We start from the raw sequence: 18,450 nt of genomic DNA, 5'->3' as shown, positions 1-18,450 counted from the left end.
GCACAGAACTGCTCCGTAAATACATGTTGATGACGGATCACAGGACACCCGCAAACGCTGATGCACACAGACGCAGGCCAAACCAAGATTCAGTCCCACAGACACCCACAAATGGGACACATCCCCACGGTCAAAACTATAGGGCCGCAAACAGAACACCCTTGAAGTATGGACACTGACTGTGGTCTAGGCCCCGCTATTACTGTATTACCTCAGTTAACTCTCTCATGCGCACTGCCTAGAGCTAACCATCATTATGCAGAGATGGACACATTATGCCAAATGAGTCAACATGGACAAATCACTTTGTACAGCCCTTGACGGACAATGTTGGTTCAGTCGCTGACACTTGGTGGGGGAGGCGGTTCATAAACACACAAACATATCATAAATTTTCGGGGGTGATGAGTACCATGAAGAAAAGACAGAACAGGGTGAGGGGCTCGAGAGTGCCGGGACTGGCTGCCCGTTTAGATGGGGAAGGCAGGGGAGGCCACCAGAGAAGGGGACATCGGAGGTGAATGAAGTGAGGAAGTGAATCAAGAGAGCCTTGCCAAGGCTATCCCCACAGTGCCACACACACAGCCCCTCGCACACGCAAACCTGACAGTCCTATATAGAAAGCTCAGAACCACAGACGCACACACTGGGAGGTCCAGCCCCCAGGCAGTCCTCTCCCAGGATCACTCAGGCTGCCCACCCACTGGTCCTCTGTATGAGAGCCGGAGACCAGCACCCAGCTCCATCCTCCTCCCCAGGACCCCTCAGGACAAGGAGCGGCAGAGGAAGGCAGAAGAGGTCTGAAGCCCCCCCAGGGCTGATGCGAAAGGGGAGCGAAAAGAGGAGCTGCGGGTGGGGACGCAGTATGGGGAGAGGGGCAGCTACTGAGGCAGAGTAGGAGAGCAGAGGAGCAGCGGGAGAGGAAGGGCAGGCCCAGTCAGGAAGACCCCAGGGTGCTGCCTGTGCGCCCCAGCCCCTTACCTGGAGCCCCCATGCTGGAGTGAACCATGCTGCCCGCCCCGCAGGGCTTGGGGAACAACTGTGTCATCTCCCCGCCCTCTCTGGGGGCCAAGCCCTCGCTGCCGGAAGTCACCCAAGGAGGAAACCGCAGGGTCCGCCCCCTTCGGAAGGGAAAATACCCGTGCCCGAAGGCCCACCCCAGCCGGCAGCGGACCCCAAATCGTGTGTGTGTGTGTGTGTGCTGGGGAAGTGGGGGTTGGGGTGGGTAGAACGCAGGGAGGCTGGAAGAACTGACTCTGCAGCTATGCCCCCTGGAGGTGCCCCCAGCCCCTCTGCCGCCTCCACCTGGCCGGCACATCTGGAGCAGGGCTTGTGGGTCTGGGAGAGAAGGTGGACCCCAAACACCGACACTAAAACACTGGCTAGGAGTTTGGGGAGGGCCTTTCTCAATGCTAGGCCCTGCCTGTCACACCTGACAGGCATCATCTCTGAAGGTGCTATGTGCCCCCATTTTACAGACAAAGACTGAGGACCAGAGAAGTGAGGTGGCCTCTCTAAGGGCTCAGAGGCAAGAAGCGTTGACGCCAAGAAGCAGGGCAGGAGGAGGCTTCCGCAGACTGGCCAGCGGGGAACCCAGTCGCGCTTCTGCCCGCAGTTGAGGCGTCCGCGGCCACCACTGGGAGAAGAGGTACCCGTGGGTAGTGGTTGGACTGGCGGCAGGGCCGGGCCTTGCTCTGGAGCGGCAGGAGGTCCGCCAGCGGGCAAAGCGGGCGCCGGAGGTGGCTAGGGTGGAGGGAAGTACCGGGTCCCAGGGCCACGGACTGGCCCCTTCGCGCTGCGGCGCTCGCGGTCCAACGCTTCCCTCCCTGCCCGCCAGAGGGCGGCAGCGCACAGCCAATGGGACAGAGGGCGGGGCCGGCTGCGGAGGAGGCGCCCCGCCCTCCGCCCCTCCCCTTCCCTCGCCCGCCCCCGCGCGCACACCTGCGAGGGTCACACAAAGGCGCAGGACTCCCCGCGCGCGGCGGCGCAGACAAAGGCGCGGCCGAGCCTGCTGCCCTCTTCCTCCTCCCCGCGCGCGGTCCGAGGCTGCCGGGCCGCCTGGTGCCTCCAAACAGCCCACCTGCTCGCTCCTGGCCCTGCGGGACTCGCTGTGCCCCTACGCTGAGGGACCCCCCCGCCAGAGCACGCGCGCGCACACGGACGGCTGGACTCATACACACACTCAAGTGTTTCTACACAGGGACCCCAGCACATCACACACACGTGTGCACATCCAGAAACATGGAAACACTCCTTGGTGCCCAAGCCCTGACAACGCTCCCTACTAACACTACCCGCGTGTGCACAGAACCCTCTGCTGTCATGCAGGCACAGGGGCATGTCTATACAAGTGTACCCAGGCATACTTCCCTGCCGTGTATGCCCACGTTCACACCCAAGCACACTCACGCAGGTTACGACACACAGGCAGACCTTCAAGAGTGCTTTTCTGCCCGTACACAGGCTCTGTGCGGCCCAGACACGCCCAGGCAGGCAGGCCCACTCCAGGAGAATGATGGTGGTCCTTACATCTGCACAGAGGGGACAGTGGCCCCACCAACTACACTCATAACATTCCGTATTGTGAAGGCCGTTCCTCCGAGCAGATTAGGAGACCCTGCAGCATCCGCTGGCTTCACCTCAGACCTCCTGCCTCCGGGCCCACCTCTTTACCTCTCTCTCTCTCTCTCTCTCAGATGGCAGGATTTCTCTATGGGCAGGTCAGGCATCTGGTGGATGATGGCACTGGAGCCTTGTCTTGAAGCTGCATTTGCCCACTAAACTCTATTTAGGATTTATGTTTTGGAAGACTTGGAAATGAGGGTAATAAGGACTTTATAGAGGGAGCAAAACCTCACCAAAACACCCCCCATGCTCCACAGTCAACAGCATCCTTGTCAAGAGGGAGCTCCAGGTGGTAACTCAGAGCAGGGAGAGATGCACCCCCCTGTTTCCGGTGCTGCCCTCCCAGGCCTGCAGCTGAGAGGTGGAGCTGGCGACAGCCTTTCATGCCCACCTACCCGTGGTGGGTGAAATCACCCCACACCTCTTGCCTCTCAAACTGACTCTACTGTTATCGCCTCTGGCAGACCAGAATTGAGTCCCTGAGCTAGAATCAAGGCATCTTGAAGAAGAATGGGCCTGAGACTTCCACCTGCCCAGGAAAGGACAAAGGGGCTGAATTAGGGGCATGCTGGGTGGGCAGGGCCTGGCAGCCAGGAACGGAGAGGCCCAGGCATGGGAGATGGTGGCCGTTTAGCTGGAGAAGAGGCCTCAGACCAAGCTGAGCCAGGCAGGTAGGGCCTGGGAGCTGGGGAGCAGTGGGGGCCGCTGAGGGTGCAGGGGGCCTGGGAGGGAGGCGGCGCAGGGGAGACCAGGCTGGGCTCAGGGCTGAGCGGTAATTAAAGGAGACGTAGGGGGCTCCCCAGGGCCAGCGGGGCTGGTAACTGACACGCGGGCCCCATTGCTCCGCTCATATTTCTCACCGGATCGATACGTTTGACTCCCGACAAGACAATAATCGCTTGTACGCGGCCGGCGAGTCGATCAAATACATTATTAGAGCGAGGTCCCCTGGGGGCCCGGCGGGGAGTGGTGGGGGGAGCAGCCAGCCCACCGGGGACAGCAGAGCGAGATTCTTCACCCCTCAGGGCCCCCAACCATGGCCTCTTCCTCTTGGCCGCCCCTGGGGACCCTCTCTGTGGCTTGGCTCCCCAGCCTCTTTCCGCATCCCACTGTGTTTGGCGACCTTTTCGCTCAGACCCCACCTGCGTCCCTGCTCTGTGTGGGGTCCCCCATCCATGTCCCTGCTCTGTGTGGGGACCCAAGCAGGATTTCCCTGAAGTGCTGCCTCATTTCTGGGGCTCTAGCATGTAGGAGCTCAGAGAGGGCCCCAGGCTGGCAGGAGACAAGGAGACCGGGTTGCCTATGAGTTGACAGCCAAGTCAGAAGGTGAGCTCAGGTCTGAGATTCATCGACATTAACCTCTCTTTGCATCTCAGCGTTCTGCCTTCAGCAGAGCCCAAGAAGGGCCGCCTCTGCATGGTGAGGCGGGTCAGGGTGGGGGAACGGTCAGGAAAAGCTGACTTGGGGACCCAGACCCAGAGGAAAGCAGGATGAGGGGTGGCAGACAGACACAGACCAACGTATGTCTGGCTGGTCCTGCTGCAGGGTCGTGCAATCCTCCCAGTAAGGCCTCCAATACTCTGGAATCAACCCCCTCCTCCCCAGGCACTGCCTGTCCACCTCTTCCTGACTTCCGGGCTCAAGCCTTCGTTTCCTGTTTACACACCTCCTTCATCCTCAGCCATGCCCTCAGAGCTGCACAGAAACAGACAGTAAGTCAGATCTGGACTTTGGGCCATAGTTTGCCAACCCCAGGCTGAGACCATTTACCTGCAGTATAATCAGTGATGTTTGTTTGATGTTATTTAATTCTAAGTCGTATCCAAGTCTTTTTGTGACCCCATGGACTACAGCCCTCCAGGTTCCTCTGTCCATGGAATTTTCCAGGCAAGAATACTGGAGTGGATTGCCATTTCCTTCTCCAGGGGATCTTCCCAACCCAGGGATCGAACTCATGTCTCAGACATTGGAGGGTAGATTCTTTACCACTGTGCCACCTGGGAAGCCCCCAAGCTTTCCCTACGTGTCCCTTACAGCCAAGCTGTGAGCTGGGGGCTGAGGACCTAGAAGAGAACTAGATCTGAAATCTGCCCTCAGGGAGCTCATAGTCCAAGGGGAAGACTGGATTTGATGGAAGTTTTCTGATACTCCATAACTGACTCAGAAAGTATGCAATAAATGCTAGTCAAAGATGAATCCCAAGACACAGACGAGGTTGGATTTGATGTTGTAGGTGGAAAGATTCTGAGCAGGAAGAGTCTGTATAAGTGAGGTCCACTGGGGACTGGTGTGAGACCAGGCTGGTGGGTAGAAGCTGGAGAAGATGACCAGAGGAGAGACTGGGACAGTGGTTAGACAACAGGAGAGAATGGGGCCGTGAGGATGCAGATGAGAGTATGAGTTTGAGTGAGAGTCTTGAGGACTTTGGTGGACTTGCAAGCAGGCAGCTGAGCAGGGTGGATGGGTGGGTGCTCAGGCCATCACTGACGGACAGTGGGAAGGGGAGCAGATTTGGGGAAGATGCTTAGGTCAGTGCCGGGGATTGGGGGGTGGGGGGAGATCAGCAAGGTCTATGGAACAGGAAGCCAGCAGATGCTGAATAAATTCACATCAACACAAACACTCCTCATGCATCTCCTGCCCACCACCAGTTTCCCAGACCCACCAGAAATCCCAAGAATGCACCACACACAAAAAGAAATCAGGAAGCATCATGGTATGGCCCAAAGAAGATAAAAGTCAAAAGACCAACAGGTCCCCATTCTGAACCTGACCATCCGTGGCCCAAGGCCAGCCCCCCGCACTCTCTGGGCCTCCGTTTCCCCACCTAAAAGTGGAAGGTGGGCTGGAGGAGCACTCTAAGACTTCTTCCAACTGTTAACATTCTGTGGCTTGAAAGGGACAAGAACAGGCAAGATGGACCGATGGCTCCACTAGCAGCCACATTCACACAGCTAGCCTGGGTGGACCCTGAGTCTCTCCAACCCCAAAGCCTGCACCTAGATTGCTGTCTTGGGCTTGCGGCTCCTCACTTGGGCTTGTACGTGTCCCAGGCTGTAGGCTGTCCTGGAACAGACCCACCAGGACATCAGAAGAGGCAGGTGCCTGGCCTTGGGCCTGAACTGAAGAGGCTCTGCCCTGGGCACAGGTGCCCCCGCCCACCCCAGGCTGCAGACTACTCCAGCCCAGACCTCCTGCTCACCAGCACCAGCACCAGCACTGACTCTGCAGGCTGATGGTGCTTTCCTTCCTCCCAGCCCAGGGAGCTGTCCAAAGGCTGAAATGCAAGGGCCCTCGGAGTGGTCCGGAAGCCCTCCAATAACCCGCTGCTGCCTCCAGGAAAGCCCAGCCCCTTCACCATGGATGGCCTCCAGGCACCCGTGGAACTTCACTTCTCCTAACGAGAGCACTGTGTGCCTGCCACACCAGATAAAGCCAAGTCTGTCCCTACTTGGGGCCTCTGACCTTGCAGACATCTCCCCTAGAATGCTGTTCCCCATCTCGTCCCTTTCCTCTGACCCTTTAAGACTTAGCTCAAAGGCCACCTCCTCCCAGAAGCCCTCCCTCAGCCACCCTCCACTCCAGTTATTGTTCAGTCGCTAAGTAGTGTCCGACTCTGCGATCCCAAGGACTGCAGCATGCCAGGCTTCCCTGTCCATCACTGTCTCCCGGCGTTTGCTCAGACTCATGTCCCTTGAGTCAGCGGTCAGTTTTGTTTTCTTTGTAGCGCTCTCTGGAACTCAAGCACTGTCACCTTGCCTTACTGTTTCCCCCTCTGAAATGTAAGCTCTCTGAAAGCAGGTGCTTTTTTTGGTCTTCTCTTCTGCAGTATGCCCTTCTGAAAGGGACACACCATGTGCTTAGATCCTATTTGTTGAATGAATGGATCCTTCCAGGCTCCCACAGCCCACAGAATGAAATCCAGGGCTGGCTTTCCAAGCTCAAGTGGACATGGGCCTCTGCCAATCTCTACAGGCAAATTGCCTTCAGGGCTCACCTTCTTCCTCTGGGTTCGGCAACTTGGGGTTCCCTATGTACCCATCCTCCAAGCTTCCTGTGTTTGCTGGGCAAGTTCTACTGGCCTCTATAGCCTCGGCTCAAATCTCTCCTCTCTGGAAGCTGTCTCTGACTCCACAGGAGGCCTGTTTAATAGTGATGGCCTGTCTTCCCATAGTTCAGGCATCTTGGGCTTAGCACTAGTCGTACTGCATTGAAATTACTTCCCAATGAGGCTGCCCTCACAGCGCAGGGCTGGAGGGCAGGGTGGGGTTCCATTCATCTTTGTAGAATGGAGTCCAGCACTGGTCTGCAGATAAGCCCCGTTGAATGAGGACATCTGCCCTGTAGACTGTGACACTTTATAGAGCAGGATGTACGCACTAGCGCTTCCCAGGTGGCGCTAGTGGTAAAGAACCCGCCTGCCAGTGCAGGAGACATAAGAGATGCGGGTTTGATCCCTGGGTCGGAAAGATACCCTGGAGAAGGAAATGGCAACCCACTCCAGCATTCTTGCCTGGAGAATCTCATGGACAGAAGAGCCTGGCAGGCTACAGTCCATGGGGTCACAAAGAGTTGAGCACTACTGAAGCAACTTAGCACGCAAGCACTGATCTGGGAGATAAACATTTGAAAGCGTGGAAACTGGTTTTCCCATTCACTTGCTGTATGACCCTGGGCAGGTGATTTCACCTCTCTGAGCCTCTGAGGATCCTTATCTTTGAAATGAGGGCAGTAACATGGGCTGATCAGTGGTAAAGAATTCACTTGTCAAAGCAGGAGATGCACGAGAACCAAGTTTGGATCCCTGGGTCAGGAAGATCCCCTGGAGAAGGAAATGGCAAACCACTCCAGTATTCTTGCCTGGGAAATCCCATGGACAGAGGAGCGAGGCAGGTTACAGTCCGTGGGACAGCAGAGTCAGACATGACTGAGCATGCATGCAACGTGGGCTGACAGGAACTTCATTAATCTTTTTTCTTTTGTTTTTAATGGTTCCTTGTGCAATATAGTAGGATCCTGTTATGGTTAATCTTAAATATAATACTGACTACCATGCACAAGGAGTTCAAAAAGTTCACAAAGGGTTCATCACACCGAAGTTTGAAATAGAGAAAATCAGAAATAACACAGAATGCTACCATAGGACAGTAGCTAAATAAAGTGTAGCATATTCATACTCAGGAACAGTACGTGATCATGAGAGATGATGGAACTGATCTATGAATATGGACATGGAAGTTCTCCAAGACTCTGCTGAATGCAAAGGCAAGCTGCAGAATGATTTACACAACTTAATATTATTGATGTAAAACACATACCAAAACTTTCTATGTATTTTCTATGGGTGTGCAAGTATTGACAAATGCAAAGAAAAGGTCCAAAGGGTAACTAATCAGCTAATGACAACTACCTCTGGTGAGTGGACCAGAAGTGGGAAAGTGCATGTGTGTGTGTGTGTGTGTGTGTGCATGTGTGCATGCTCAGTCGTGTCTCTTTACAACCCCACGAACTGTAGCCCACCAGGCTCCTGTGTCCATGGGATTCTCCAGGCAAGAATACTGGAGTGGGTTGCCATTTCCTCCTCCAGGGGATCTTCCTGACCCAGGGATCGAACCCACGTCTTTTGTGTCTCCTGTGTTGGCAGACAGGTTCTTTACCACTGAGCAGCCTGGGAAGCCCCCTGGGAAAACAGAATGGACTCAAAAGGGATTTTTTAAAGATTTTTTTTTAAGATTTTTTTAATATGGACCATTTTCAAGGTTTTTACTGAATTTGTTACAATATTGCTTCTGTTTTATGTTTTTGGGGGTTTTATGTGGGATTTTAGATCCCCAACCAGGGATGGAACCCCCATACCCTGCATTGGAAGGTGGAGTCTTAACCACTGGACCACCAGGGAAGTCCCTCAAATAAGGTTTTAACCTTTTCTGTTATGGTTTTGGTTTTTATAATGAGATTGTATTCATTTTTGAATTAACATTAGACTATGAGTTACAGGTAGCAAACTATAAAGTGAAACAAAGGACTGATTATCGCCCACAGTGAGGAAAGTGGTCACCTCCAGCAGGGAGGGAGGGACAGGGTGGGGGGCGGATCCTGAGCTCTGGCTGCCTCCTGTATACAGACCTAGGTGGCGATCCCACAGATGTTCACTTGATAAAGATTGATTCAACTGTACATTGATGACTCTCTCACATAACTGTGCTTCCTGCAGGCAGGGGCCAATTCCCACTCATTTTGGTGGGAATTGGCTCTGCACCCCCAGTTCACTGCCCAGAAGCAGATGTTAATAAAAGGCCAGATTCGGTAGGGTGCGCCCCAGGCTGCTAGAGCTCCAAGGGGCCAAGGCTGCTGTCCAGGGTACTAAAGTCCAAAGCCTGGGAAGCCTCAGGGAGGCCGGTCAACGAAGACAGCTTCCAGACCCGTTATCCTAATTGGCCACTCTGCGACCTGGCTCCTGCTCACCTCTAACACATCACCTTCCATTGCTCCCCAGGCCTTCCCAGGTGGCGCTAGTAGTAAGGAACCTGCCTGCTAATGCAAGAGACATAAGAGACATGGGTTCAATTCTTGGATTGCAAAGATCCCCTGAAGGAGGACATAGCAAACCACTCCAGTACTCTTGCCTGGAGAATCCCATGGAATAGAGGAGCCTGGTGGGCTACAGTCCATGGGTCACAAGGAGTCAAATAGGACTGAAGTGACTGAGCAAGCAGGCGCACACACCCGTCGCTTCTTGCCATTCGCTCGCGTCCTCCAGGCTGAAGCTCCCATGTGCCTCAGGACCTTTGCTCTCTCTCTCCCTGCTGGCTGGTGCCGTCTTTGCCCAGGTATGGTGGTGGAGGACGCCCTCGCTTATTCCAGCAGTCCACTGACACATCCTCTCCATGGAGAAGTCTTTTTGATCATCCCAACCCACATAGCCTTTCCCCTCCTCATCACTCTCCATCTTTCACCGGGTAGCATTTTCTTCCAGCACTTGTCACTGACATTCGAGTTTCTGTGTGTGCATGTGCTTGTTTATCATCCATCTCCGCCCACGTGAATGTTCACGTTGGGAGGACAGGGAGCAGGTCTGTTCTGTTCGGTTTCACCCTGTTATTTAAAAGGGCCTCAGGTGCACAAAATGGCATTAATCATAACCCATGGTCCATGGCTTTCCCCCATCACTGAGATGGGCAGAGCCCTCTTTCAGTCTTTATTTGCTTGTTTATTTAACTTATATTGAATAAGTTATGTGGACACATTATGATGTCTTCATGTAAAACCACCACTCACCATGCAGGCTAGACCTGTGACAAGTCACACTGACTCATGTGCGCACTGCTGTGTCCCCTGTGCCTGCCACCGAGGAGGATCTGTTTGCTGCAGGATGATAAGGGGCACCACGCAAAAGGAAGCTCACAGGAGCGCCCGCATGGCCTCACAAGGAGGGGAGAAGAAACCAAAGGCCATGCCCTCCCATAAGCTCCCCTCTCCTCCCTGGAGTTTCCACCCCTTTGTTCAACCTAGCCAAAGTTTCTTCAAGACAATTCAATCCTACACCCTCACGGATGGCCCACTGTGCCAGACCCTGTGCCTAGAACTGGGGACACAGAGGGACTTCCCTGGTGGTCCAGTGGCTATAACTCTGAGTTCCCAATGCAGGGGACCCAAGTTCGATCCCTGGTCAGGGAACTAGATCCCACATGCCGCAACTAAGAAGTCTTTGTGTCACAACTAAAGGTTCTGCATGCCACAACAAAGATCAAAGATCCCGCATGCCGCAATGAAGACTTGGTGCAGCCAAATAAAAAAATATTTAAAAAAGAGAGAGAGAGTTGGTTGGTGATTTAGTTGCTCAGTCGTGTCCGACTCTTTGTGATCCCACGGACTGTAGCCCGCCAGGCTCCTCTGTCCACAGGATTTCCCAGGCAAGAATACCAGAGTGGGTTGTCATTTTCTTCTCCAGGGGATCTTCTCGACCCAGGGATCGAACCTGGGTCTCCCATATTGCGGGCAGATTCGCAGATTCTTTACTGACTAAGCCACCAGGGAAGCTCGAGAGAGCTGAGGACACTGGGACAATCAGCCTTGGCCACGCACCTGAGCATTCTCAAACCTCCTGCTGCTCTCCCCTCCCCCCACATCCCGCCTCTTCAGGGTCCCACGATTATCATAAGTTATAAGAGCAGCTACCCAGAGGCACTTGTTCCACGAAGCCACGGGCTCTGTGTGTCCTCTCTTGGCATCTTCCCAGAGATCCAATAAAGCAGGTACTGTTATTATCCCCCTCTTTTCAGAGGCGCACCCTGAGGTGGACTGGAGCCGGTAGGTCAGTCCCAGAGCCTGGCTCTCCTTACCACCAGGCACGCTGCCTGTGTGATTGTGTGCGTGCTTCTCCCCTCGAAAATCCGGGAGGTCCTAGGCCTCCTGTATCTCTGCAAAAAAGCAACTGAGGATGATGGAAAATGTGTCAACTTTGAAGTCATGGAACAAGTGGTCAGGTCCCAGCTGCAGAACTCAGGGAGGCATGGGTGGGGGGCAGGGGTGTCACCTGGCCCGGGTATTATATTCATCATTAACCGAGATGAGCATTTTTGATTTTACAGTTGGGTGCCACTGCCAAACCACATCAGCCATAGGACGCGCTGAATTTTGTTCTAATAAATCCTGAAATGACCTTGGAAATACCAGTTGGTGTGGCACTTTGTTGTTGTTGCTTAGAGCCCAGCCTGTAACTCCATTTTGGCTTTCTTTCATTCTCAGCATCCTGGGAGGCTCAAAAATGAGAAGTGGCCTGTCCTCTCTCAGGCTCTGTGGAGCCTGCTGAGTCCTTGCTGTGTGACTTCATGCAAACCACTTAACCTCTCTGTGCCTCTTCCAGAACTGTGGTCTCTGGGCAGCATCTGCAGAGGGCCCTGCTTCATCAACATTTTAACTCGATGGAATCAGGTTGACCCAGACCATATGAAACATATTCCCTGCCATCATGGAAGCAAACTTCAAGCTCTGGACACTTGAAGTGAAGGATCTTGGGAGAAGGGTTTTTTTGTGTGATAATCATTTACCGGTTTACTGGCTTTCCAGGTGGTGCTAGTGGTAAATAATCCACCTGCCAATAAGGAGACGGAGAGACACAAGTTCGATACCTGGAGGAGGGTGTGGCAATCCACTCCAGTATTCTTGCCTGGAGAATCCCAATGGACAGAAAAGCCTGGCAGGCTACAGTCCTTGGGGTCACAAAGAGTCAGACATAAGTGACTGAGCACACACACACAACAACCATTTGCTGAGGTGGAGGACAGTTCCTAGAAGAGCTCAGGGACAGGGAATCAAGAGTTCTGTTTTAGATGATTCAAGGTGAAACCCTGAACTACAGTTAGAAGCACTTTCCATGCATCTTCTCATTGAATCTCCACGCTCTCCAAGGAGAAACCATTGTCACCATGCCCATTTTACAGATGAAAGAACTGATGCTCTGCCAGGTTGAATCATGTGCCTGGGGTCCTCCAGATGGAACCAGGAACAGCATCCAGGCAGGTGGACTCCCCTTCCTCCCCAGACCCCTGCCAGCTCTTCCCTTTAGTGTGGCAGGAAACACTGGACTTGGACCTGGGTTGGCCACCTGAGATAGTTACATGCCTCCCATCCCTGGCCCAGGAGGGCCTTCTGCCAATATGAGCCATTCCCTAAAAGTTGCCGCGCTAGTGACCCACCTTGAGTCACAGCGAGTCTGGGTTGCACACTGAACCATGTCTCTGGGCCCTGGTCCATTCTCCAGGCTCACACATCTTCAGACTTGCTCACTCCCTGCTCACCTCCTTCCTGGAGTCTCCCCAGTGAAACCCTCTCACTCACTTCCATGGATGACTTCTTTCTAACCTTGGACTCCCCATCAGTGCCCAAGACACCAGGCACTTTGAGGTGTGTGTGGAGAACATCAAACGGATACACTCAAGGTCTCTGCCTCCGAGAGGCTTCCCCAGAGGAAAGCAGCGCCTGTCTGGTGAGAGGAAATCTCAGGTATGTGCTGCGTCAGACCCTTGCTCTGCCCGACCAGTTGTGTGACCTCAGGTCAGCAACCCCACTTCTCTGAGCCTTGCCATCGGCACAATTTCAAAGGTTCTCCCCATTGCTCCACTTGCCCGGGCCACCACCATCTCTAGCCCCGGTGACATCAGCAGCCTCTTTCCTGCTGGTCTCTGGGCATCCATGCTGGACTCTGATAGTCTCATCTGCCCCCTTGCACCCAGAAAGGGTCTTTCTGAAATTTAATCAGGCTGGGTTGCCCCCTTGCTTCAGGCTTTTCAGAGACCTCTCTCCTTTGGGGAATAAACCCCAAACCTCTTAATCCAAGAATTCTCTGGCGGTCCAGGGGTTAAGACTCTGCACTTTCACTGTCAAGGACGCGAGTTCAGTCCCTGGTCAGAGAAATATGATCCCGCAAGCCATGCATGGCGGCCAAAACAAAAACGAAAACCTAAACCAGAAAACAAGCCCTAGTTCAGCCTAGAGTCCTGTGTGATCTGGCCTCTGTCGAACATTCTCCCCTCTCCCCCCACCACTCTCCCCTTCTCCTATCCTGCTCTAAGCCTCACCACCTCCTCTGTGCTCCTCAAACCAAGCTCTTTCTGACCCCAGGCCCTTTGCATGTGCTGGTTTCTCTTCCTCGAATGCTCTCTGCCTGGTTAAATCCTATTCCTCTTTCAAGGCTCAGCTTAAACGTCTTGCCCTCTCTGTGTGGGCTCCCTATTCTTGTCTCTCCTTTAGGGGACTTTATCACAATTTCTGCTTTTGCATTTAACCAATATTTACAGTTAAAGATCTGCCTCCTCTCTGCTTGTCGACTCTGTGGACATCAGCTGTGCCAGTTTTGTTTACTTCTTTATCTGCAAGGGCCTGGCACAGAGAAAGTGCTCAGACAAAAGAATCGTTTATGGGGACGAGGACCTGAGGCAGAGGACTTGAGTCTTCTGAGCCTCAGTTTCTCCTTCTGTCAAATCAATACAATAATGCCTCCCAGGACTTCCCTGGTGGTTCAGCAGTTAAGACTCCATGCTTCTACTACAGGGGGCAAGGGCTCAGTCCCTGGTCAGGAAACTAAGACCCCCATATGCCGTGCAATGTAGCCAAAAAAAAAGTTATATATACTTTTTTGTGCGTATATATATGTGTGTATACATATATATAAAATGCCTCCCTTAGAGGGTAGTGGTGAGAATTCCAAGAGACAAAAAATGTTGACAGTGTTTTGGGGAGAAAAAAAGAGACAAACTGGACATGAGGTGTTGTTGTTTAGTCTCTAAGTCGTGTCTGACTCTTTTGCGACCCTGTGGACTGTAGCCTGCCAGACTCCTCTGTCTGTGGGACCTCCCAGGCAAGAATACTGGAGTGGGTTGCCATTTCCTTCTCCAGGGAATCTTCCCAACCCAGGGATCAAACCCACATCTCCTGCTTGGCAGGTAGATTCTTTATCGCTGAGCTACCTGGGAAAATACCCTTCAAATATAAAAGCTTGAAAGAGCTGGAACCTAGAGGATGGGCCAGGATCAGAGAAGAACAAGAGAGGAGGGCATGGCCATTTGTCAAGTAACCTTATCTGCCAGGCATTTTACAGTTCCTCGTTCTCTGGCTCTTACGAGATGGTGGCTCCGACCCAGAGGAGGAAATCCAAGTTCAGAGAGGAGAAACCACCTTCCCACGGTGTCACAGCAAGTCCATGGCAGAGCTGGGACTTGAGCCCCTCACATCAAGGCCATTAGGTTTCCCACGCATCTCCAACAAAACTTGACCCCCTCACAGTGTTTTGTTTTGTTTATTGCCTGGACTGCAGGGCATGTGGGAACATGGAACTTAAGTTCCCTGACCAGGGGTTGAACCAATGGCCCCTGCCGTGGAAGCATGAAATCCTAACCACTGGGGCAGGGAGGTCCCTGCAGTGAGTTCTTGACCAACATTTGTGGGGTTGGACCAATGGAGAGGGTCTAAATGGCAGTCCTGGCTCTGCCACTCACTGGCTGGAGATCTTGGGTGAGCCACTTTCCTTCCCTGAGCCTCAGTGTCACCATCCGCAAAATGGGAATGATGATCATGCCCCACCATCTGATGGGGATCCGGCAAGAGCCTGAAGGCCAGGTGTGTAGCACACAGTATGTGGTCCATGAGCAGCTGTTACCGTGTTGCTCCTCCACATGAGGGGACCGCGTAAGCAAAGCCTGGGGGCAGATTTGGGAAGTGATGAGAGGCCAGTGGGGACAAGGTACCAGAAAGGTTCTCTCAAAGAAGGGGCATCTGGAACCGGACTCCCAAGTCTGAGCTGGCTGTGGAGGCGGGAACCAGGAAATGGTGGAGAGGGCCTTTTGATCTGCCCCTCTCCACCCTCCACCCCCAGTCCACGCCCCCCCAACTCCTTCCAGGTTTCCCAGGCCTTCACACCTCAGTCACCTGTAAACCTCATCTCCATCCCAGGGCCCAGGCCGGCTCCAGCCCAGGGGGCCCGGCCTCCCTCACGGGGATCTTCCTCTCTTCTGTTAGGGAGGTTCTTTACTAGTCGGGAAACTAGCATCTGAAGATAATACCAAATAACTCATCATGGTGAAAAGTAAGAGGTGTTTTAGGCATAAGTAAGCACATGACATGTGAGGAGGTACACGTGCACATCCATCACCCTTTACACCAAACTGCCTGGTACCACGTGCCAGAGGGACTGACAGTGAGCTCCTTCCTCCCCTTGGCAAACGGGGTCGCTGTGAAACCCCGGGGTCAGAGTCGGGGGAGGGGGAATGTAAGCAACGTCCTAACGTAGGGATGCGATGAAGGGCGGGTCACCGAGTCCTCAGTGGAGGGTGGAGGCTTGGCAAGGAGACCGGGGGTCGTCTCAGAGTCTTCCTCCTTCCCAGAGTCCCCCGCCTTCCCATGGATCTAACCCACAGGTGTCTGAAGCCCTTTGCTCTCTCCCTGCCACCTGTAGCCCTAGCTCCCGCTCTGCCCCACCTCCCGGCCATCTCCTTTCCCTCCCTCCCTCTCTCCTCTGGCCTACACATGGTGCAGGTCCTTCCTCACTGGCTTCACACATATCTCCGGAACCCCATCCAGGCGAAGACCCTGATCTGGGGACAAGTGAGGCAGCCCCTGATTGCCAGAGTTGACAGGGGAGGTGGGGTGGGGGTCATGCCCTGCACTGCTCCCTAAAGCGCCACCCTGGTGCGGTCGACCCCCTGCCCAGACCGAGAGTGAAAAGCCTGGCATCCCGGGTTCTCTTCAGCTCACGTTCCCCGGCTGCCAGGAGAAGGGAGAGAGCAGGCTTGCAGTCTTGAGATGCCATCGTGGGGGCACCTGCATGGACGGGTGACCATGCCCCCCAGTGGAAGGATTCGGTCCCCCACCCTGCCCCCTCCCCAGAGAACCCCAGGCCTTTGCGGCACGGGTTTTCCACGGGAGGGGCCATAAGTGCCCTCTGAGCAGCGTTTTTCAGGGGCAAACCAAGGTTCAGAGCAGGCAAGCAGCTGAAGCCCAGGCCGTCTCTGCAGCCGGTCTCTGGAGAACCGGGTTCTCCAGCTCCATCTCTGCAGGTGTAGACAGGGCCAGCCTGCCCACAAAGAGAAAGAGAGAGGGCTGAGCCCTGTTGCCCCGGCCTTCTGCTGCCTCTCCAGGACCTGGGCCTCTGTTTCTTTTCTCAGCCATGGGAGGGGAGGTAACCCAAGAGAGACTGAAATGAGAGGGGGACAGAGGGGTCGGGTGGGACAAGAAAGGTAAAGCAGGGAGCCAGGCAGAGTAAGAGGGGTGCGGAGAGGAGCCGCGGGACTGGATGTGTGGAACCGAGAAGAGTGTGGTTGCTTACATCCCCGGGGGGAGAGGTGACAGAAAAGAGAGTCAGAGACAGAGAGATGCAGAGACAGAGACAGAGACGGGGAAAGCAGAGAGAGGGACAAAGAGAGAACGGAGAGCAGGAGGAGGAAGAGCAGCCGGGGTGGGGCCGCCGGGGCCTTCTGCAAATTGCTTCGCTGACACCCGCTCCTCTGGCCCTCACACCGTGGTCCTGTGGGGTGTGTGGCGCTGTCCCCAGAGCCTGAAGGGGCCGAGGCGGTTGTGTGAGGGATTCCAACCCCAGCTTGTTTCCCCTGCCCACAGAGGCAGGGGCTGGAGGGACAGGGGCCCAGGTTCAGTGTGGAGGGAGCAGAGCTGACCCCTGGAGGACCACGATGGCGCGAGAGGGGGGCAGGAGCCTGAGGGGCCGGTCCTGTCCCCCACCTGTTCTCAGCCGTCCCCTGCCCCCTGCTGCCCGGACTTCTGCCCATGGCTCCCTCAACCTGTGGCCACCACCTCCCCACCTGTCCGCCCTGACAGCCTCCTGTCCATCCCCATGCCCTCCAGACCACTCTACCTGAGCCCACCTTTCTGCTCCCCTTTGGGTTTGGGGTCAGGAAGGGGTGCCCAGCGGCTGAGCTGGGGAGGGGGCTTGGTGGATTATTGAGCATGTACAGGACTGCAGCTGACACGGACCAAGAGGAAGAGGAGGGGGTCGTGGTGATGGACGAGGCGGATTCTGCGGTGGGGGGGCGGCGGGAGAGGGGGTGGAGGAGGGCTGGGGGAGGGGTGGCGAGGAAGCGGGTTGAGGGGGGAGCAGGACCAGGCTCACATTTGGCATTCAGGGCAGCTGACAATAAAAATGCTTTATTGCCAAGAAACTGGATCGATCGGGGCTGGAGGGGGCCGGCAGGGGGGACGCGGAGGGCTCAGCGCGAGGCCGGCGGCCGGGCCTCCGCAGCGACCAGGGCCCGAGCCGCCCTCCCCCCTGCGCCCCCCTCCCTGCCTCCTGCCCTTTCTCTCTCCTGCAGCCACCGCTTAGTTCTTATTATATTTTTTCTTATATATTTTTCCCCCAGCTTCTCTTGCTCCTATTATTTTTTTTTCTTTTAATTTAAAAAAAAAAAAACCTCGCTGCACTCCCAAAGCCGCAGGCCGGGTGGGGGTGGGGTGGGGGCATCTGCCCGGCCAGGCCCCTACCCATAGGGGTGTCCAAAGCTGCTGTCCCTGGGCTAAGCCCCGCTTTGCTTCCACGGCCCCCAGTCAAATCAGGCTCCCCCCAAGATATGGGTGCCTATCGTCCCCTGCTCCTCTTCCTAAGGGCCTCCCCCAACCCATGACATGACACCCCCCTCTAGGGGGCTCAGGACCCTAACCAGGCCTTCCTCCCCTCCCCCCTACCTGGCCCCCTGCTCACTCCCAGAGCCATTTGGCTGATGGTCAGAACTGTCCGTCAAGGGGGCTCTGAGCCCCTGAGGACCCGGATGGGAGGAGGGAAGGGGAGAGGTCGAGGGTCAAGCCACGTCCCCTCAGCTAAGCTCTCTCCCCTCCCCCTCCCTAACAAAGGAGCAGCGGCCTGTCGCTTGGGGGGGTGGCAGCCTGGAACTCGGGGAAGCAGGAAGGAGGCTGTGGGGATGGCCCTGGGCAGGAGGCGGGGTGGGGCCTGCTTGCCCCTCCGCTGCCCGCCCCCTCGGGTCAAGGCTAAGGTGATTCCTCAACCTCTCAGGGAGGCTGGGCTGGGAGGGGAGGAGGGCCTGAACAGACAAAGAACCGGAGCCCCGGGGAGCTGGAGGCTGGGGGGGCCGCACCTGGGACCCAGGCCCTCCTGGTGGAGGGCGGGGCGGCAGGCACCCCTCCAGCCTTGGTCTCACCCTCCGGGTGGCCCTGCTTCCCGGCAGCACCAACCCCTGTGGATCCTAGAGCCATGCAGAACCCTGAAGCTTGGGGCTGGGGGGGAAACTGAGGCCCGGAAAGGAGGCAGAGGCAGGGCTGAATCCGGAAGGTAGGCATAGCCCAGGGTTCTCAGCGCTGCCCCGT

The 18,450-nt window shown here is 55.3% G+C and overlaps 1 protein-coding gene across 7 annotated transcripts in view; it reads right to left on the bottom strand.

The window, feature by feature from the left end:
• The window catches only part of POU2F2 (POU class 2 homeobox 2), a 32,490-nt gene extending 31,464 nt beyond the window's left edge, over positions 1 to 1,026 (bottom strand). For all 7 annotated transcript variants that reach the window (XM_065926208.1, XM_065926209.1, XM_065926210.1 and 4 more), the window contains exon 1: positions 982 to 1,026. In XM_065926208.1, coding sequence (XP_065782280.1) covers positions 982 to 1,009 — 28 coding nt within the window. In that variant the 5' untranslated portion in view covers positions 1,010 to 1,026. The remainder of the gene's footprint in view (positions 1 to 981) is intronic.
• Between the last annotated feature and the right edge of the window lie 17,424 nt (positions 1,027 to 18,450).

The sequence above is a fragment of the Muntiacus reevesi genome, chromosome 2 (genome assembly GCF_963930625.1).
Source record: "Muntiacus reevesi chromosome 2, mMunRee1.1, whole genome shotgun sequence".
Taxonomy (NCBI): Eukaryota; Metazoa; Chordata; class Mammalia; order Artiodactyla; family Cervidae; genus Muntiacus; species Muntiacus reevesi.
The sequence above is the reverse complement of the archived record's forward strand: the minus strand, read 5'-3'. Positions and strand labels throughout refer to the sequence as shown.